Source organism: Mastigoproctus giganteus, chromosome 1 (assembly GCF_048544385.1).
Source record: "Mastigoproctus giganteus isolate SK-2022 chromosome 1, ASM4854438v1, whole genome shotgun sequence".
NCBI classification, from domain to species: domain Eukaryota; kingdom Metazoa; phylum Arthropoda; class Arachnida; order Uropygi; family Thelyphonidae; genus Mastigoproctus; species Mastigoproctus giganteus.
The window spans coordinates 61761264-61783937 of NC_143575.1; the positions used below are offsets into that span (position 1 = coordinate 61761264).

Below are 22674 nucleotides of genomic sequence, written 5' to 3' on the forward strand. Positions count from 1 at the left end.
TTTTACCCTGTGATTTACACCTTTTTTTTTTTAATACAGCAAATGTAGCCATAAAGGATGACATCCTAAAACACACAAAATGAAATTACTTCATTCATGATGAAAATCCCAGACAAACTATAATAAACAACCTCATACACATGGAAGAAATACACATAGTTTTTTTTTTTTTTTTTTTTTTTGCAGAAAACTTCTACATCAGCAGGAACAATTAACTCTTTCACCACAGGGGATGCATCCATTTTTACACAATAAGTAAACTGGGAAATATAACAATATGCTAAATATCAATATAAAGCTTAACAGAACTATGTAAAGAAAAACATGTCAAGTATTTACTAATGAATGGTAAGTATTCACTTTCTTTAGCAAATATCATAAAAATATTTACCACTGAAATTATTAAATCAGAAAATTTAAAATACCATTCTACAGTCTTAATTCAAAAGGATCTCTTTTTTTTTAACACTAAGTAATTTAACACAAACTTTGTTTATTAACAAGAAGTTTATCTGTATTTCTTTAAATCATCCCCATTGTAACTTACAGTAAGATGCATAGCACTGCAAGATTTATTCATTAATATGAGTTAGCAAAATATTTTTTTCTGTTTATTTCAAGTTAAGTGCAGATTAATTTAATTCTGCATTAAGAAAATAATGACACTATTGCAGGTGAGTAGAAGAGAAGCATTAAAAAAAAATATTTTGAGATATATAGAAATTTTACCTATTTGAAAGTGCATATATAATTTCTCTGAAATTCCTCCATGGCATAAAACAAATTCATTTAAATATACATCATAAAGAAATATATCTTAGTGACATTTTTATTTTTGTGAAAAATTTACATTTATTGAATGTCAATATATTAGCACATAAAAATGTACACAATGTACATCAAATAAGAATGACCATAAATGCCATATGAATATTTTTACATCTTTCCATAATAGATATTAAATTTTCCATCGAAAAAAGCAGTCTAAGTCAGAATAATCCATTTCTGTTCTGTACAGACTGGATAAATAACGAATTAGAAGAAGCTGCATTTAATTATCAATGTCTTTAATTTGAAATAGCATTAATTTTATAAAAACATAATACATACCTATTTAAATGTTAAACAACCTACACAGAAAACAGAAATATCTAACTACTGCATTTAATTATAAAATTCAAATTAAATTTAGTTAACTCTACAGAGTTCAATAACCAGGAGACAACTTCCCAAGTATGCAAGCCAAATGGAATGGAATGGAAAGATGCAGGGACATATGTAACAAAGTATTCACTTTATTTCCTCATGCAAAATATGTTAAATCTTTCTATTCTGCATACAATGAAATTAGATATTCTGACAAAGCAAGCAATAACCAGCAAATAAGGCACTTAGTAGCATTCTAATTTCTTTATTACGATTCTTTAGTGCTCTGAGAGAGATCTTTTAATTCACTGTCATCAGCATTTTCATTTTCCAACTGCATTCCTGAGTCATATCTAAAAGTGTCCATCTCCTCAACATACAAACCTGGACTAACATGATCAGAGGCACTATTTGTCCTTGAGAGTCTGTTATCATCTTTTGTACTTTCTGCTGTATCATCACTAATAGTTTCTGTTTCAGTCTCTTCTGAAAAATAAAAATAAGTTAAGTAATATAACCTAGTTTTTTAAGAAATTTTTTAAAGAAATTTTAAATTTAAATTTTTTTTAAAGAATTAAATATCAACTGCTTCCACGTAGTTCCTGCATTTATTATGTATATAATTACGCATTTATATGCATATAAATTCATTTAATTTTTTAAATGTATTTAATTCCTCATTTAAATAAATGCAGGGATTACACAAAAAGATTTTTAAAAATTTTGAAATTTTTCATGTAATTTCTGCTTAATACATTCACTGCTTCTTTAATGCAAATATGTGCCCTCAAATTTTAATTCGCCTGAAGGAGGAACCACTGTACTTTTAGAACTTTTTCTTCCAGTTTGACAGAAGAAAACCCCAAGTACTTTTGTCAAGCAACCTTCACTGGGGGCTGATTAATTCAATCATAGTGAGAAGAAAACTCAAAATATTTCAGCTCTTTCCAATCCTGATTGACTCAATCCTGTGGTTTTCAATCATGGGTCAAAACCTTCATCAGAAAAGCCTGCAGAAAAAGTGTTAAGCTATCAGTTTCAGAATACTTTGTGAATAACAACTCAAGAAAAAACTTCACAATAGTTTGGGGGGGGGGGGGAGTTACAATAGATATTTTGTTTCAATTAAATTTATAGTAAAAATTATCTTACAGACTCTTTTCTGAAATAACCTTTAAATAGGTCATGTTAGATTACATGCACTTTCTGCCCACCTTCCTTTTGATGTCAACTGTGCTCAGTACTAGCAGCATAGTAGAAAGATAAAATATTTTACATGAATATTCCATCCATCTATTGTGTTATATAAGGTATTTACTTGGATTATAACAATCTGTTAATTAAAGTTTATTCTATATGCAATCTTCAGACCAAATATCAATTCATTCACACTTTTCCAACAGTACTATCGGTTAGTATAGTTTTCTGTTTGTTTTGCAGTTGAAAATGTGGCAAAGCTAAAATATTGCAGTAAATGGCAAGCCCTGCAACTGGTGCATCTTGATCAATATACTAAACTACAAGGTGATTCAAAAGACACGTAACCCACACTATATTTTCATTTTTATTTCAGTTATTATTATAAACATAATTGTAACAGAGATTACAATAAATGTTTAAAGTGGTTTCCCTCCCAAATGAAATCAAAAATGTTTGTACCATGTTTGATGAAACTTGATTTGGTGTTTGAATGATTACTGCTAATATTTCCAATTTGACAGAGTTGACCTGAGTTACTTTTAAAGGAACACCATATGTTCCTGAAAAGTAGTTTATAAATTGGGAGAGATTTTTCCATAGATATAGAGAACAGCAAACAGCTTTCCCAGGAAATAAAGAAATTAAGCCATTCTAAACAAAAATTACTTTTATTTAACAGGTGATACTGTTGGCAATACACACTTTCATCATGTGTGCTTCATAGTGAACTTCATGAAAAATAAGTAACTGTATATACAGTATATGCTAATTATTAAATATGTCAAATCAAGTACAGTACATAAAAGCTGAAAATATTTTATTCTTAGTATTAGCCAAATAATACCACATTCTTTAGCTGCACCAGCTAAAAAAAAAAAAAAAGTAGATAAGAAATACAAACTATGCACTTCACTTCTCACACAGATGACCGACTACCTGTGGAACTTGTTCTAGCCTTATTCCCTGTAATTTGAACCTATGGTCCCCCAGTTCATTTATTTATTTATTTTACTAACCCTTCTCAGAGCCTTATAAACATCATTCAGGTCACCTCTAAAGTGCCTGGTTGCCAAGTTCTGTAACCCACACCTATTTTTCTTACCTATTTTCAGAAGTGGGTGCAATATGAAATTGTAAAAAATTTTGTATGATCCAGATATCAATTCCCAAATCAAATGTCAGGTGTCAAAAATTTTTGTTTATAATAGTGAAAGTTCATAAATCAGACATTCATAAACTGGAAGCTCACTGTATTGACTTTTACTTCTAATATGTAGAGGTTTTTCTAATTTGTAAAGGTTTCCAAAATTTGATCATCAGAAAACAAATAACAATGGTTTGCTGACAATACAAAGGCAGGTTGCTGATATCAATTAGAATTTGTTACTTCAAGAACGGTGTCCTTAGCCGAGTGGGCAGGAGAAAGAGTGCAGAAGCACACGCTCTGAGTAGACTGGGGTTCAAGCTCCTGATTGCTAAATACAATCCGCACTGGACCAGCATGGCAGATTATGGTCCATTTTTCCTCAACATGAATTGGGGAGGCTTGCATCCTGCAGTGGGTTGATAATGGCTGCAGTTTACTTTTTCTTTTTTTTTTTTCACTTCAAGAAAATCTAGATAAACTATGTAGATGTGATGAAAAATGTCACTTGATGTTTAACATCAATAAAGACAAAGTACTGAAGTATTAATCACAAAGTATTAATCACAGAAGCCTTGAATGCATATAGACCATTAAAAAATACTCCAAGGATTCCAAGTTGGATGAATAATGAAGTTTCCAGATTACTTGAACAGAAAAAGACATCATGAAAAAAAGTACTGAAGCTTATAACATCTACAAATTGATCTGTAATAATGCCACAGAAAAGATTAGGCTGGCAAAGGCAGATTACGAGAAATTGCTTGCAAAGGCAGATTACGAGAAATTGCTTGCAAAGAGAGCAAAGAGTAGAGATAAGGAATTCTTCGCATATATAAATGCAAAGAAGAGAAGGGCAAACTGCATCAGACCCTTATGTAATAAATGTCGGATAGTATTAGATACCCCAGCTGATGTTGCAGATGAACTCAACAGTTACTTTGGATCTGCATTTACAGAAGAAAAACCCTTTATGTCAAAGAGAAATTATGGGAGTGAAGTTGAAAAACAAGTAATTAATAATAGTGAAATTTCACATTATTATTTAATGAAAAGCTTTTGTGCCTACAGGTCAGTAAGGCTCCTGGGGCTGATGGCATATACCTTATAATCTTAAGGGAGGCAGCAAATGAGTGCATTGAACCATTGAGGCTAATTATGATAGCATCGCTGGACTAAGGAGAGATTCCATTGGATTGGAAAAGTACAGATGTATCTGCAATACATAAGGGTGGTTCTAATAGTCAAGTGGGAAATTACCGACCAGTCACTCTAACTTCAGTAGTAGGGAAAATTCATTTAGATAGAAATGGAATTTTGACGGATACTCAGCATGGTTTTGTAAAGGGAAAATCATATTTAACAAATCTGGTTAGCTATTTTGACAGGGTTACTCATGAGCTCGATTTGGGGAATAATTTCAATATTGTTTATTTGGATTTCAGCAAAGCATTTGACTCAGTCCCACATGAGCAGCTACTTTCTAAGCTAGAAGAGGTTGGAATCACAGGAAAAATCCTTAGCTGGATAGCAGAACGGATTCAGATGGTTGTGATAAATGGTTATTCCTCAGATTGGGTTAATGTAAGAAGTGGGATTCCCCAGGAATTAGTATTGGGACCACTGTTGTTTTTGATTTTCTTAAATAACATCGAGGAAAGGATAGAAGAAGTGATGTCTAAATTTGCAGATGATGTAGAGATCACTGCCAAACACTGATTATTAGCAGTCATTATTACCACCATTTTGGAGGAAGACAGGCGTATGACTAGCAAAAAAATAGCCAATGAATCTGGTTGTTGTTGTTGTTTGGTTTGTTTGTTATTTGGTTTTTAGAAGCATTAGCAACTAAGGCCATATTGCTCCGGGATATGTGCTGGTCATTCCCTGACCTTTCCGCATCCTCCGTATTTGGTGGTGACGGGCTCGAACCCCGGTCTAATCAAGAAGCGTGTGCTATGCACTGCTGCTCCTGCCCACCTGGCTATAGAGGCGCCCAATGAAACTGGAATACAAAATTATCTGTTCACTGAATTTTAACTAAGGTGTTACAAAAACAAAAGATCACTTCCTTATCACTATTGATAAGACATGGACATGCAACTTTGAACTGAACTGAAGTCAGAGTCAATTCAGTGGAAGCATCCATCTTCATTAAGCCTTTCTAAATGTTGCCAACAACAATCAAAGGTGAAACAAATGATCATCACAGCCTATGATTATGAGAGCACTCATAATCATAGGCTGTGATGATTATGAGTTACCACTATTACCAGTAATCATGTGCCAATTCAAAAATCAATAACTAAAGCCTACTATGCAACATTTCTTCATCAGAAATTATGCCCAAATATTTGTCAAAAGCAGAGACAGATATTGGAAGCTGGTGTGCTCCTACTCCATGACAATGCAAGGCCTCATATCCCACAGCATGTACAGCTTGTTTTCACTGATTACAAGTGGGAAGCACACTACCCCTCCCACAGTTTTAATATGAGTCCTTGTGATTATGATCTCTGTTTCCCAAACTCAAGGAACTGCTGTGTGTACAAAGATTTGTGTCTTCGGAAGCGGAGTGAAGCTGTGACCCAACTCCTCAAAATTTCGGCAGACAGTTAAATGGCATTCAAAAATTACCTGAATGTCTGGAAGCAGTCATAAGCTGGAAAAGAGACTACACTGAAGATTTTTAATGTAAATTATGTTTTAAAATAAATTTATTTTCAATTAACCACTTTTGGGATAACCATCATACAACACAATATCCCCCAGATGATGAGTAAGGAGCTGATCAGTTAATCCTTAACTGGTCACTTAGCATCTTACACATGACACACTTTTAAAATTTTTCTGTGTTAAATTTTTAATTAAAATTTGGAAATGAAAACATATCCTTCTGTGATGGTAAGTATATGCATGTCTGTGTGTGTTTTTAAGCTGGAATATATAACCACTACTTAGGCAGCAACTGTAATTTATCAGTGCCATTACAGTAGGATATCCACATCAACAACATATAATCTAGCTCTGTATACGCATTCTGTGCATTTTCTGAAAATTACTTTTCTTTTTATGCAACATTCTGGAACTTAGTGGGGAAGACGGGATTACTGGAAAAAAGGCCAAAAACTTGGGGAGGAGGGGGATATACAGCAGAAGATAAGTATAAAGTCTTATTTATATAACAAAAATAAATAAATGATGAAAAGTAGAACAAAAGTAAATCGTAATTAATAAAATTTAACAATTCAATAAAATTCTAATTCAACAAAAAACTAAAAATAATTTTTATAATTAAAAATGTTGTCTAGACAGGCACCACATAATCAGATGTACTTCTTTCAGGAGTGTAACTAACAGAGGGTTAAGGAGAAATAAAAACAATGAAACCTATAACAGCTATATGTTGATATGTAATGGTACCACAGAAAAGGTTAGACTATGGCAGTTGATCATGAGAAAAATTAGCTAAGGGAGCAAAGACTGCAGAAAATAAGTGTTACTTGATGAAATGAATTAAAAGATTAAAAGAATGAATGAGATCAGACCCTTGCATAACAGCTACAGGAAAGTTTTAGATAAACTAGTTGATGTTGCAGATGAATTAGGTATATCAGGCTTAATGTCCAAGTTTGCAGATGATACAAAGGTTTGCAGGGTTGTTATGCTACTGCAACTGGATCTGGATAAGTTGGACAAATAGGCTGAGAAGTGGCAACTGAAGTTTAACAGTAACAAATGCAAAGTACTGCATGCATATGAGTAGCAGTAACCCAAGAAAAACGTACCAACTGTGTGGTAACTACACTGAGGGAAGTGGACAGTGAAAAAGACCTGGGGGTAATTGTGCAGTCAGATATGAAGTTCGCTGAGAAGTGCAGATGGGCTGCCAAAGCAGGTCTTGGAGTCTTGTTAATGATATATAAGAATTTTGCTAGCAGGGACAAGGAGGTGATTATCCCGTTGTACAAGGCAATGGTCAGGCCACACCTTGAATACTGTGTACAGGTCTGGAGGCCTCATTTTAGGAAAGATGTAGAGTTGCTAGAACGAGTACAAAGAAGGGCAACAAGATTGGTAAGGGAAACAAAGCTCTTACCAAGATAGGCTTAAGTTCTGCAAATTGCAACACCTGGAGACTAGGCACATACGAGGTGATCTGATTGAGGTGTATAAGGCCTTGAATGGATTGGGCAAGCTCAATGCTGATGGGATTCTTCCTCTTGCTCAAATTATGACCCTGAGGGGGCATATATTCAAATTGAGGAAAGACAGTTGTAGAATAGATGTGCAGAAATTTGCCTTTAACCAACGGGTAGTTGATTGCTGGAACAGACTACCATCTCTTGTTGTGGAAGTTGATAGCTTAAATAAATTTAAGGCTGAGCTGGACAAGCATTTGGAGATGGGTGAAATGGGAGGGGGTTTTTTTTGGCTGATGTTACATAAGCTTGCTTTCTTGCATCGTATGCCTCAAATAATGCTAATTAGATAGACACTTTGCATTGATCTTTACAGACAAAAGATCCATTATATCGAGGAGAAACTGTGTTAGTAAAGCTGAGCAACATGAAATTAGTGATTGCTAAATCAGAGATTATTTATTATAAAAATTTTAAAGTCTAATGGCAAGAAAGGCACCTGCAGTTAATGGAATATAGCCAGCAATTTTGAAGGTGGTGGTGAACAAGTGCATCGAATCATCAAAATCAATAAAATTAATAATGTAGGCACCACTGAATTTTGGATATTCCTTTGAACTCAAGAAGTGTCAATGTATGACCAATGCATAAATGCAGTTCTAACAGCAAAGTAGAGGTACTAGTACTAAAGGTAACTAGAGACCAGTCAGTATGACAGAAAAAAACCACATAGGTAATGATAGAGAAAACAATACAGGAGCCTAATATTAGAAATGGTATTCTGAAGGGAACACATAATGGTTTTTCTAAACACACTTGTTTTAATAGTCACCTATTCAGCTTTTCTGACATAGTCATTTACAAATTGAATGTAGAAATTAATTTTGGAAAACTGTCTGAATGTTCATCAAACAATTCCAATACCACTGTAGCTATGTGACACAGAACTTTGTGTTGATGTTGTTATTTGGTTTTTATGAGCATTAACAACTAAGGCCATATTGCTCCGGGATATGCGGTGGTCATTCCCTGACCTTTCCGCATTCTTCGTATTTGGTAGTGACGGGCTCGAACCCTGGTCTAATCAAGAAGCGTGTGCTACGCACTGCTGCTCCTTCCCACCTGGCTACAGAGATGCCTACTTTGTGTTGAAAGATGCTTCAGCAGTTTAGGAAGATGATTCCATAAACACATGCACATGATCAGAAATGGACTTGGAATATCTGTAAACACTGCAGAAACTGTTACAGAAAAACTAGTCTGAATAAGGGAAAAAATGCAACTGATATCAAAACCAGGAAGGTGACAACACACTGCAAATGACATCAACTGATGCATTTGGGCTATTTTCGTATGAATTCAAAATAAATTTCCCCACAGAAATACTACTTAAGTGTGTATGTACGACTCTTTTTGTAATATTATAATTTACTTTTCCATTATGTCTTCAATTCTTTAGAAAATCAAAAGGTGATATGTTAATCATGAATGAGAATTCACTTTCTGTGATTTTTATATAGAGCTGTTAGAGAAACAAAATGCACATTATTAAAAACAACAATTTTCATTTTTTTTTATTTAATAACAGTTCATCACGATAAGCTTCTTTTTAAAAATAAACATATTTTAAGAATCAGAAATTCTGAATTATTTATTTTTCTTTGAATATACTTTTATATATAATTTTATAAACCTAAATATTAAACTTCTTTGTAGAGAAACAGTACCCAAATTACAGATGGGTGGAAGCTGAAATTTACACACGTTGAAAATTATCAAATATATGTATATACATTTGTCTACAAGTGTAAAAATAATTTAATACTGACACATACCTAACACACTTTATAATTTACTGTGGTAGCTCATTCAAAAAAATTAACATGCAAAAAATGAAACATAGCACTGATTTTTATCTCCAATCCATAAAAAATCACTTTATGTATCAGCCATTATAATGGGGAACAAAAATTACATAAAGTTAACCCCAGACTTCTTGTCATACAATCATAATGTAGAGAACAGGTCATTTAAAGCATGATTAAGGAATAATTTAGCTTGTATTAGGTATATAATAAAGAGTATTTTGTGAAAAAAACACACAAGTTATGCACAATCAGCACAAGAGTTTAAGATGCTACCAAACATGAGAAAGTTGGCAGTGATATTCCCATCTCGGAACTTTTGGATTTTTAAAATTCATTTTTGGAGGTTTTCATAAAGCTGGATTTTCTTAAGTCAACTCACACAAATCTTGTGTGAGTTGACTTAATAATAAGTATATTATTATCAAATGTAATTGGTGCAAAATGAAAATATTTCCCTGTTACACTCACATAACTTTATCTTTTATATAGTAAGCAGACAGATGAAGAACTTATCAACCCACCAGTACATTATTCTTCCTGATCAATAGTTACCAAGCAAGGCATTCTTGTTTGATGGTAAAATATTAAAATATTTTCCTCCAGTACTTCATATATAAACTATATCTTGTCTGTAAGATGGGGAGCATAGTAAAAACTTTCAGCTTGGGCAAACAGGTAAGCAGACAAATGAATATCAAAACATTCAGTGAGACACCAGTGGGTTATACATAAATATGATCTGTTCTACTTCTGATCATAATTCACAAAGAATTGTGAATTATGATCTTGTTCCATTCCAAACAAAGATTTTTTTTTATTGAATTTCTGTAAAAGTCAGATTATAATTTCCTTATAACTTGTTTGTATCTTTCACAATTTGGACCCATACACATTTGTAACTAGTCCTTCTGTAACATAAACTCACTTAAGTGCAATCCTAAAACACTAGCTGGGAATACAATACAAACAAGAGTGTTAATACTGTATTTCACACAAAGGAACTTTATATCACTTTTTATATTTATCTTTTATATGAAGATCAACATGCTCCACTGTGATAAACTGGGGTTATCCTCCTTATTATGTATTTCTTATATCAGTATAGGAGGCCTTTCTTAACTCTCTAGTAGATGCATTAAAAAAAAATAGCATGTATGTTGTCTTTATTCCAAAAAAATCATTGTTCTTGAAATAAAAGACAAGAAATAGTTGTAAATGTTGAATCCACAATTTTATCTACTGTTGAGCAGGGAAAAATCATGGATTTATGGTGAAGGAGAAATTTTCCTTTCTTCTCTGGCCTCTCTCCTGCAGTTTGTGTCTCTAATATAACTAGCAGAATTATTGCATGACTCCATTCCATGATATCCACATGGTTAACCTCCCCCTCCATGCCAAAAAATTGGACCAGTTATTTTTCCATTGGATCCTTGTGTTGCCACTCCATAGACTGGTACTTTGTGATAGCAGTGTATGGAGTGGCAATAAAAGGATTCACTGATGTTCACAGTGGTACCAGTGGTACCCAGGTCTCACCAATAGTGATCATGCTGTCAAGAAAATCATCACCCACGATCTTATACTACTCCAGATGATCAGCACACAACTGCACTTTTTGCTCTTTGTGACCAGTCATGACCATTTGTAAATACACCAAATACACAATTTTCATAATCCCATATTGTTTAGAACTGTTTTTAATAAATTAAAAGCCTATTTACACTCTTGAACACATTTTCCAAGTCTTAATGCATCCAACTTCACAAATTAGCATATCCACTGTCACTATGGTACGAGGAACGCCTGTTTCTGACCACTACCACTTGCTACCTAACTGTTCTGATGTAAACTGTATGCTCCCACAAATGTTCTTCAAATGTTAGCAAATCTCAATGGGCACAATGTTTTCTTCATTCAGGAACTCAATAACATATCACTGTTTCACACATACATTAACATCACCCTCCATTTTCATGGGCTACTATAATCCCACCACCTGGCATGCAGCATTCAAACTTGCAGCATATTAGTACAGGAACTCCCCGACTTACGTAATACTCGAATTACGCAAATTCGACTTTGCATAAGTTTTTGCCAGCCGGTGCAAACTTAAAAAAATCATGGAAACGTATTTTGCATCCCATAGGAATAAATGGAGGTATCGTGAAAATATCCTAATGTGAACCCAATAACACATTGTTTTTTTTGGTAATTCATTCCAAGACCTTGGAAGTTGAAATTTTCGCTATATAACTAAGCTATTTATCTCTCTAAAAGGTCATTTTTATAATGGAAATTGCAGTACACTTTGATTGTTATCATGTTCCGTTATAAGAATCAATTTTGAATGCCTTTGTGATATTTTTCTAAAACATTTCTGGAGGTCACTACCAAAAAACAATAAAAACAATTTGTACTTTCCAGTTTATTAGGCTTTTCTGTAGTGCAATCTAAGCAGGTAGTAAACTAGATCTTATTGCATTTGCGATAATACTGATAGCTGGAATTGTGGGATTTTTATGTTATTATGGTTAAATGTGTTCCCCTTTCACTGAAATCTTCAATCATATAAAAAACATAAATTTTCAGAATCTTTTCTTCATTCCTATTTACTTATTACAATGATGAAGGGAAAGTGACCAACAGAAAGTGCAAGTGCTGGCAGTACTAGGAAACGATAATTAATTAAGAAGTACGAAGCAGGACAAAATTTGTCATTTATTGCACGGAATTAGGTCTTACTGCTTCAACAGTGAATACTATTTTAAGGGACAGTGCGCATATAAAAGAACATGTTAAAGGATCAATGTATTTCACACCAGGGCCAGCCTGCCCCAACAGTGATCACAAAACAGCATTCAGGTGCTATATCGAAGATGGAAAAGCTATTAATAATATGGATGGAAAATCAGATTCAGAAGCGAGTGCCACTGAGTCCAATGGCCATTCAAGCAAAAGCAAGAAGTATTTATGAAGATATTAAGGATAAGTACAGCGAACCCCAAGCCAAGTTCGCGGCAAGCAATGGGTGGTTTAATAAGTTCAAGCATCACGCTGGTTTCCAAAACATTAAAGTATGCAGTAAAGTTGCTAGTGCCGATTCTGCAGCTGCAGAGAAATTTTGTGATGTGGTGGGAAAAAACCCTTCTAAATCTCCACAGCCCTCAACTTCCTCAGTGGCATGCTTATCAGCTGGAGAGTCAATGCTCGAAATGTTAAACTTACTGACATTATGCTTGTCTCCTCTCTCTTTTTGTAATTTTGTACACTTTTGTAATTTTTCCTGCGCATGAGATAAAAAAATTGAATAATTCTATTTACATTTTCATTAAACATTTCTTTTTTGCTTCTATCAAATTCAGCGTGCATAGTTGCAGGTGCAGAATTTCCCTAAATTATTATTTAGGGAAATAAATAATTTCAGAACGCAACCCTTACGTAAGTCGGGGAGTTCCTGTAGTAGTTTATATTTTTACCTGAAGCAACTGCATTTTAAATTCAACACGAATGGGAAAAAAAATTTGGGATTTCAATTTTTCACATGGGAAACATCCTCCATGACAGTACAGTGGTTTTACCATCCGTCACTTGTTTGGAGAGGTCTGGGTTTAATTCCAGTCTATGACTGAAGGAATTTCTGAAATCCTCTTCAATTAAGTTGGCCAATCCCAGGCAGAGGAAGTAGGGTTATGAGTTATTCTGGGGTTTTTGGCCCACACAACAAGCAAATTGGTCCACAAACACACGCTTATAGAGACAATATACATTAGTACAATATGTTCTAGGCCAGTGGTGCGCAAACTTATTTCGCTCACAACCCCCTGTATTAAATATAAAATTAACGACCCCTCAATGTAAACCCTGAGATAGAATTACCAGATTTTTAGAGAAGAAAAATGACATTTTATAAATTATGTAGTAAAAAATTTTATTCAAGTACAGAGAAAAGAATAAAAAAATTGTTGCCTTTTTAATTTACACATTAAAATAATTGTTTAATATTTTAATTGAATACAGCAAAATGAACAAATCAAATTCTTATTCTTCAATTAAGGTTACAAAACAATAAAAACATAAACAATTACAAAACAAAACAATTAATGAGAAGGACAAGCCTGGATAACCAAGTAATATTTGGTCCACATTTGGCGCAATGTTTGAAATTACTAATCTCGTGTCATTTGGATCAAGTATGGAATGCTGTTTTGTTATTATAGCTGTTAATTTTGAGAAACTAACCTCGCATAAATAAGTAGACCCGAAAGGTAGCAATGTTTGTATCGCCAATTTCGATAATGCTGGATACTCGTCTCAAAGAGAATGCCAAAAATTTTCCCAAGTAGTCTTGAAAAGAGCATGTAATGCTTCATCAAACGACAGGTCGATAAGATCTTATTTTTGCTGAATGGTGATCCAGCAAACAAATAAATAATTTTGGGAGATGAAGAAATATCAAAAGCAAAGGGATCGTGAATCCAATACAACTTTTTTTCTGGAGATACATTAAATCATTTGGAAAAATACTTAATTAGCAGTTAGGTGAGCGGCAATTAGGGCTTACAAAACCAAGATCCCAGAATCACAGTAATTTTTTTCCAGTATTCAAATACTGGTATTGATACGAAAATACCGGTTTCTCGGTACTAATTTAAAAAATAATTGTTTATGATTTAATCATATAAAGGTGATTTTATAACCACCAACCAAAAATTATATATATTTACAAAAGTATACAGCAGCAAAATTTGGCATATAAATTGTCATGCAATTAGATTCCAAAGCTCATGGGAACAGTTGATTGTCCATGCTTGAAAGCTTTTTGAGTTGAGATTTTGTGTGCAGAAAGTTTTAATTGATTTAGATTCAAGTGTTTATTTTTGTGAGGATGAATTTAATTTATTATCTGCAGCTATAGCTACATTAATTCCTATAAAGTTAGCAGTAGATGCTTTATTCTGCAAAGAAGCAAATCTTTTAACTGCAGAGGCTAACATAAAATTTATGATGAAACTCTTGGCAATCAAAATTCTGAAATAGCTACAGAATTGGATACAGCATTGAAACTCCGTACTTCACAGAGGCGTACACATTTATCATAGGTTCTTCAGTATTTGCAAAGTGGGACACAATACGACTGCAATTTAGTATTAGTAATGGCCATATATGGTGCAAGAAGGCCTAAGGCTTATGCTGCACCAGCAAAAAAAAAAAAAAAAAAAAGAAAGAGTAAAATAGTAATAATAATAATAAAATTAAATAAAATAAATAATTAATAAAAAAAAAAGAAAGAAAGTCATCATCCAGCTGACCTTTTGAATTTATTCCAGTAATTTATAACTCGCTGGTTAAAATAAAACTTCCTGCAATCCAGTCTAAACTTCTCCCCCCCCCACCAACTTTCATTTATGGCCCCTAGTTCTAGAATCATTTATAACTGTGAAAATTTTGTGCTCATTCACTTTACTTTTTCCGGTCACAGACTTAATACCTCAATCAAGTCTCCTCTAAGGTGCCTAGTTTCCAAGCTGTGAAACCCACATATTCGAAGTCTGTCTTTCCTCATATGGTCGCCCTTTTTCCGACCTCATCAGGCGAGTTACCAGTCCTTTGGACCCTTTCAAGAAGCTTGACTTTTTTTAGGTGAGATCTCCATACTTGAACACAGTATTCCAAGTGTGGTATAACAATAGCCTTATATAATGGGATTGTGACGTCCTTATCTCTACTAGCAAATGTTCAATGAATCATCAATAAGACACCATGGACCTTCCTTGCAACCAGTCCACAATGCTCGGAGAACTACATGTCTGACCATATTGTAACTCCCAAGTCCCTTTCTTCCAGTACTCACTTTAGTTCAACTCCACCAAATGTAAAAGTTATTTTGGGGTTGCTCTTCCCCCAGGTGCAAGACCTTGCATTTTGCTGAATTAAATCATAGCTGCCACTTGTCTGACCATCCCTGAAATCTATCTAGGTCACTCTGAAGAAGCTCTGCTTGGCGGTGATCATTAACTATTCTACCAATTTTGACATCATCTGCATATTTAGCATAACGCCCTCTATCCCTTCATCAATGTCATTTAAGAAAATCAAAAACAACACTGGTCCCAATACTGATGGGACCATATTCCCCAGATTGGGTTAATATAAGAAGTGGGGTTCCTTGGGGAACCCCACTTCTTACATTAACCCAATCTGAGGAATAACCATTTATCTCAACCCTCTGTATGCCATCCTGCTATCCATCTAAGGATTTTCTCTGTGATTCCAACTTGTTCCAGCTTATAAAGTAACCGCTCATGTGGGACTCAATAAAATGCTTTGCTGAATTCTGAATACACAATGACGAAATTATTCCCTAACTCCAGCTCACAAGTGATCCTATAAAAATAGCTAACCAGATTGGGTAAACATGATTTTCCCATTACGAAACCACGTTCCATTAAAGTTTTGCCTTTAGCCAGCGGGTAGTTGGTTGGTGGAACAGACTTCCATCCTTTGTTGTGGAAGTTGACGGCCTAAATAAATTTAAGGCTAAGCTGGAGAGGTATTTGGAACAAAAGGAGAGGTGAAATGGGAGCAGGGTTTTTTTTTTTTTTTTTTTTTTTGGCTGAAGCTGCATAAGCTTGCTTTCTTGAATCATATGCCTCTACTAATGCTAACAATTATTCACCTCATTTTTAAAGAATTTATCAAAATAATCACTTTGTGCTTGAATATACACCTGATGCATTCAACAATTTCAAGTATTATTCAGATTTGCAAGCGTCCTTGTTCTACCTATTGCAATCAGCATTTCAGCATTGTCAATGAGTGACATGTAAACAATGGATTCCAAATAACCGCACAGGTAAAAATGAAACAGATTCAGGCTCAAAGGGTGACAGTCTGCTGAATAGTGTTCACACTTTTAACCTGAATCCACAATTTGAAATCTACTGTTTGCATGATGTCCTCTGACAATACTGAAATGCTTTGCCAATGCATATTAATATACCCATTTTACATTCACCTTTAATTAACTTGTTAATCAAATTTACTCTCATTGATATTATCCTTTATATTCCATTGTGATATATACATTTGATTTTAATGTTATTTCTTGTTTTTGCAACTGAGGTTTTGCAATACTGCAATTTGAAGTGTACACTTCAAATTGAGTAAAAAATACAATAAAAAATAAATACTTGACTAAAATGAGAAGTGCCATCATGAATACACCACATATGACATCAGAGAGCAAGAGGAACTTCACACAGTAAATCACATAAATCATATCTTAAAAACTGAAACAGGATTCTCTGGTTAACCTTACAGGCAGCAAAACAACAAAAGGGGCTTCTTAAGCAGCTGGCAATAATTAATTCTCATATTAACACTAAATTGTCGTTGGCACTTTGAATGCATGATGATATGCAGCTTCGCTTCTGCAAGAGTCTTAAGTATTGTTAAAACTGATCAGGTCATTGGTGAAGCCAGCCTTTCATCAGAAAACATGGTGGGTAGAAAAATAGAATCCCAAGCACAAGTAAAAGCCTTGTAATCTTTGAATGTGATAAGCTGTTATTTTAAAATTCTTCACACAATTGTGTGTTCTATGCCCTCTAGTGATATATCAGTCAACAGGTAGTGATGACTGATCTATCACTACCTGAGACTCACTTGGCAAATTATTCTGTATCTTCAATACACTCATCATTTCTTTGAAAGGTCTTCACAGAAATGAGTTCACATGCACATCTGTCATTTCTCAGTTTGAATAAGCCACCATTCTTACTTCAAATGGACATTATCACTTAATAACACTTTCTTTTTTTTTTTAACCTCCTCACTGAACTGCAATTATAATTGATTTTGTGGTAGGAAGTTATAATTAGGAACAGTAAAATACTGTTTCAAAATAAATTTGACCGTGCAGAACAGAATAGTAATCAACTTTTACCTAGCTACCTTTTTTGTTTTTTATTATTATTGTATTTTTTTATTTATGAAACCCCCAAACAAAAAAAGGTGTTAAAGTACTTAATACAGTCTACAGATTGAAGGCTGAGAAGACAGAAGGCACTTAAGGGTGACACACCACTGGAATTTCTGTAGATTATAATTTTTGAGGAATACATGCAAAAGAAGGTTGTTTCAGAGAACAGAAGTATGCTCAGTGGCCAAAAAATTTGACACATTTATTCAGTATCTAGTAGAGCCACCTTTTTCCTCAATTACAGCCAATACATGTTGTGGCATGGATTCCACTAGGTGTCTGAGGGAGTCTAGCTGCAGATTTGACCAATCTTCCATCGGGATATGTCAGCTGCTGTATTGTGGTCAGCAGATAACTGCAAAGCTGAACTGCCCTTTCCAACGTATTCCAGATATTCTCAACTGGTTCAGATCTGGAGAATTAGGAGACCAGGATAGATGTTGGAAACCTTGGGAATGTTCCTCAAACCATTCAGATACAAATTTTGCATGGTGGATAGTTGCATTGTCAACTTGAAAGATTGCATCACAATACAGGTAAAAATGAAGCACCAAAGGGTAAAGTTAGTCCAATACTACAAAACAATATTCATTGGAGGGTATTACACCATCCTCTAACAGTATGAGCAGATCCAGTCCATACCAACAGAACAAACTATACCACAATACCACCTACAGGTGCTTGAGTGGTGGACACAAGGAAGTCTGGATGCATGGCTTTGTGAGGTTTACACCACAATTTCACCCTGCCATTGGCACAAAAAAGTGTATATCAAGGCTCATTACATCACACCATCATGTTCTTTTTCCACTGTTCAGTATCGGTGTTGCAACATCAATCCACTCGAATATTTACATTTTTTTACAGAAATAACTGGATTTCATATAGGCACACACAACTACCAAATCCCAAATTCTTCAATTTCCACAACTTAGTTTAGTTGGAAATAGGTTTCTTTTTTTTCCTAAACTGTATTTTTCGGTTATTTGTTGCACATTGGACCTTCTACTCTGATGTCCAATTTGCTTTAAACTGCTATGGTCTTGTTCTTGGAGAACCAAATTTCTGCAAAATTTCTTCCTTTTAGAGCTACATTCTCCTTTTCTCTTCCACTGGTATACTTTTGAAATGGTTGATCTTGACACAACAGTGATTTCCTTTTTTCTCTCAACTGTGACTCCTGCTAAACATCCTCCAACAACAACACCTTTTTGAAAATTGGAAAGATCACGTATCTTCGCCATGAACGGATCAACTAAGGTACTCTCTAGAAAAGCATAGCATATTTATCTGATATTAAAAAACTTGTGATCATACCATGTAACAACTTACATCTGCATACTATATATTTAATTATCTGCTGATGGCAATTGCAGAAAATTTCTAATTTTTTGGCCAGTGAATGTAGAATGGATAAATGAGGAAGAAGAAAAGTTTTGCGAGTTTGGAGTTGGATGGGGAATAAATGTTGACCGGTTAAGACACACGTTCAAACTGGTCTGGATGAGAGCAAAGCAATTACAGATGCCAGTTCAGAAGAACAGTACAGATGAAAGTATCTATAGAAAGGGTATGTAACAGAATGTCTCATAGACATTCTGTTACATACCCTTTCTGTTTCTATTACAGAGTGTGGAAGAAACGTCATAAAATATGAGTCATTACTTAACCTGACTGTCTTATTTTGAAAGGAGTCAAGAAGATTGTGAGAGGTTTTGGGAGGTCACCTCAGATGTGGGAACAATATTACAGGGTAGGCTGGATTCAGTATTTGTAGAGAGCCAGCAGCTGTTTAGAAGAAAGTAATGCCAACAGCAAAAAAAAAAAAAAAAACAAAAACAAACACAGAGGTTTTTTCGATGCAGAGGAAGCAATATTTGTGACGTGCTTATGCCAAGAAAGATTAGAAGTCAGGGTATGCTGTAATAGAAATATGTGATCTTGTCTAAAAAGCTGAGAGTCATTGAAGATGAGCATAGGAGCAAGAAAACTCTTTTTTGTAAAAAAAAAAAAAAAAAAAAAAACAGGGCTCAGTTTAGGGACTGACTGAAGTTATTATTTTTTTTTATTTTATTTTTTTTATTTTTTGGAGATTTTATTTTATTTTTTTAATTACAAGGAGATCAGCAATTAAAGAACAGATGGCAGATAGCTGTTTGTATAATGCAAGGTTTATGAAACTGGAATTTAGTGTGCTATCACCACCACCAAAGATAAGATTTCCAATCAGAGAAAAACGGTTAATGGAAATATTAGAGGGAATGGGTTAATAGAAATATTAGAGGCAATGGGTTAATAGAAACTAGCTGTATCCACTGCAAAAATTTCACAATTGGTAGCAGAGTTTTTCTCTAGCTGTCCTAAAGAAATGTAGTCCGTGTTTTGTCTTGAGCAGGTAAGCCAGTATGCATCAAATTCTTTCTCATTTCTTGTATCTGAGGAAACATAAATTTTCTTTGATTTCACCATCTTTCCGATTATTCAAAATGTGCATGTTGCGTAACGATTTCACATGTACAAAATGTAGTACAGTCTCTATAATATTTGTTTGAAAACAACATTTTTTATATTCTTGTGCCCTACTGGTAACTTTATCTTAACATGCTGAAATGATCTTGATCAGAGACATTGCTACATAAATTGGTCGTGACTAAATACAGGGTTAGTAAGCGAAATTCTGACTATCAAATGTTTGCCCTTGACTTTTCATCTCTTAAACAAGAATGGCAAAGTCGAATTGGATGGAATCAAATCTACACACGGTAAGAGTACACGTTTTTCTTTAGCTTCTGTTATTATTTCTAGATCCAAACAATTCTGATGCATAACTTTGACTATAAATCTCGTATCATTGATCAATCCTGAAATTGCCATATTCCGCAGTAAAATAAAATGATTTCCAACTTTTTCACACTTAAAATGTAAGGCTTGACAATTAACACACCTTTCACTAAGTAAGCCAATACTGTGACATTAAATCTTTCAGATCCTTAAATGCACATTTCAGACTGATCCTGGATGCATTTGAGGGAGCATGAAAATGTGTGTTTCTTCTTTGCCGCAAGGTACGTTCAACATGACCAGAGTAGCATGGCAGTGTAAAAGGGCTAACATAGGCAGCACTAGTAGACAAAACTGGCTCATTCCATAAAATAAAACTATTTTACAGAATTTATATTTTTATATTTTCCCATTTTTCTGCACACCTAGGAAGAAAGTTTACCAATTTGAGACCACTTTCAGCCCAATCAGTTAGGCCTATCGTTCACAATGGCCATCTTAAGAAAATGGCTTCTGTATTAATATATAGATATCAGAGGCAATGGGTGAATCTGACAGAATGGAGCAGAGAGATTTTAAGACAGAGGAGATCAAAATTAGGAAGTCTCCAACAATCAATATCACAGCAAATATATGCACAAGCACCATCTATGTTGTTGTAATGTGGCGTGTCTATACAGAGACCAACACACAATTTTTACTGAATAATTTCTGGAACACAAAAAAAGACAATCAGAAATAGGGTTATTCTGGGTATATGTTTACATAAACTTTGTTTTCAGGTCCTGAAATGATCCCTAAAATAGAGCCCACACATTATGAAACACCCATATATATATATATATATATATATACTGTCCAGTCAAAACATTGTGACCACTTAGCCTCATAATAGTACATCCTCCTCTTGCCACCAGTACTGCCATTATGCAATGAGACATGAACTCTGTAAAGCCTCTGAACATTGAAGGAAGAACATTGCACCATGTTTCCAGGATTGCATTCCACAGATCTGCAGTAGTCCATGGTGGAGGATCCAAATGCCAGATATGCCAATCCATGGTGTCCCAAATGTTCTATGGGATTCATATCCAGAAAATTCAGTAGCCAAGGTAGCAACTTTCATGTTTGGTGAACCACTCTTGAACAATACCAACAATGTGGCAAATCATATTATCCTCCGGGAACACACTCATCCCACCCAGAAAGACAGTCATCATGATGAAGGGGTGTATCTGCTCAGCCACAATGAATAGATAGTTTTTAGCAATCAGAGTGCATCCTAGGGGTATGAGGGCTTCAAGATTCCCAAGAAAACATCCTCCATATCAAAACAATGCCACCACTAACCTGTTTCTGTTGGACAGGACACCAGAGTGATTCCTCTTTACAGTTTGTCACCATACTCTCCATCTATGGTCCACAGAGCATAGCAGGAATGAAAAGTGGCAACTTTTTTTTTTTTTGGTCAATAAAGGTCAAATGACACCATTCATGTGCAAACTTGAGGTGATTTTGACACTACCGCATGCATGGGTAGCTGTAAGCATGAGTACCTTTATTGGGAGACTACTCCAGAGGCCCATACAGACCAGGGTTCATTGACTCATGGTCTTGGAAACACTTCTGCTTGTTTCTTGGTTAAAGTTCATAGTCAGCAGTTCCACCATTTTCTGTTATTGGCTCACACAAGGCAGGTCCAGCCTACAATCACCATGCCTCATCTCTGCCTGACGCTGCTCTGTCCAATCCATCCACTCTTGGAACACCTCAACTACAGCACTCTGCAAACAGTCCTCAAGATTCATGGTTTACATAACACTGCCCCCTTCAAACAATATCCAAAGATCATCTGTTTTTTGAAGTCTATCAGATCATGTTTAATCTCCATGTCGATCAGGTACATTGAATGGACCACAGGCAACAAAACCTGCAGTATCACATTTATCAGTTTTCACTGTGATACGTGCTCCACCAGGTGGGGAGGAAAACCCAATTGCTAAAATACATGGGTGATCATAATGTCTTGACTGGAACAGTGTTGAACAAATGTCATCCAGGTTCATTTTCTGCCTACACCAAAGCTCAACAATTATAAAGCAGTTATCAATCAGTCCAAATTAGATTTTGAACACACTAAGAGTAGAAAAATTGCTTCTTGCCCAAACGGTAGTCGAAAATTTTGGTCTCTTGTTGAAGCTATTCACTGCAACTTTTGCCATCTGTACTCCATCTCTGTTAAAATCTGATGTCTATTGCCACCTCAGCTAAAGATAAAGCCAACTTATTAGCATCCTACGTTTTTTTTTCTTTTTTCTTTTTTTTTTTAACTTTTCTTGTATTGATAATCTAGGTAAAACCACCTCCTATCATTCTCAGTACACTCCACTCCAAGCCTACTGTGATCTTCTG

At 34.7% G+C, this 22674-nt stretch overlaps 1 protein-coding gene across 2 annotated transcripts in view; it reads right to left on the minus strand.

Moving 5' to 3' along the window:
• Nucleotides 1–1151: 1151 nt before the first annotated feature.
• Lnpk (zinc-ribbon metal-binding protein lunapark) overlaps nucleotides 1152–22674 on the minus strand; it is a 206312-nt gene continuing 184789 nt past the window's right edge. Inside the window, exon 9 of one of the 2 annotated variants that reach the window (XM_090380315.1) lies at nucleotides 1152–1632. In XM_090380315.1, the coding sequence (XP_090236441.1) occupies nucleotides 1415–1632 (218 nt within the window). In that variant the 3' untranslated portion in view covers nucleotides 1152–1414. The remainder of the gene's footprint in view (nucleotides 1633–22674) is intronic. The other variant, XM_090380310.1, reaches the window with a different exon arrangement.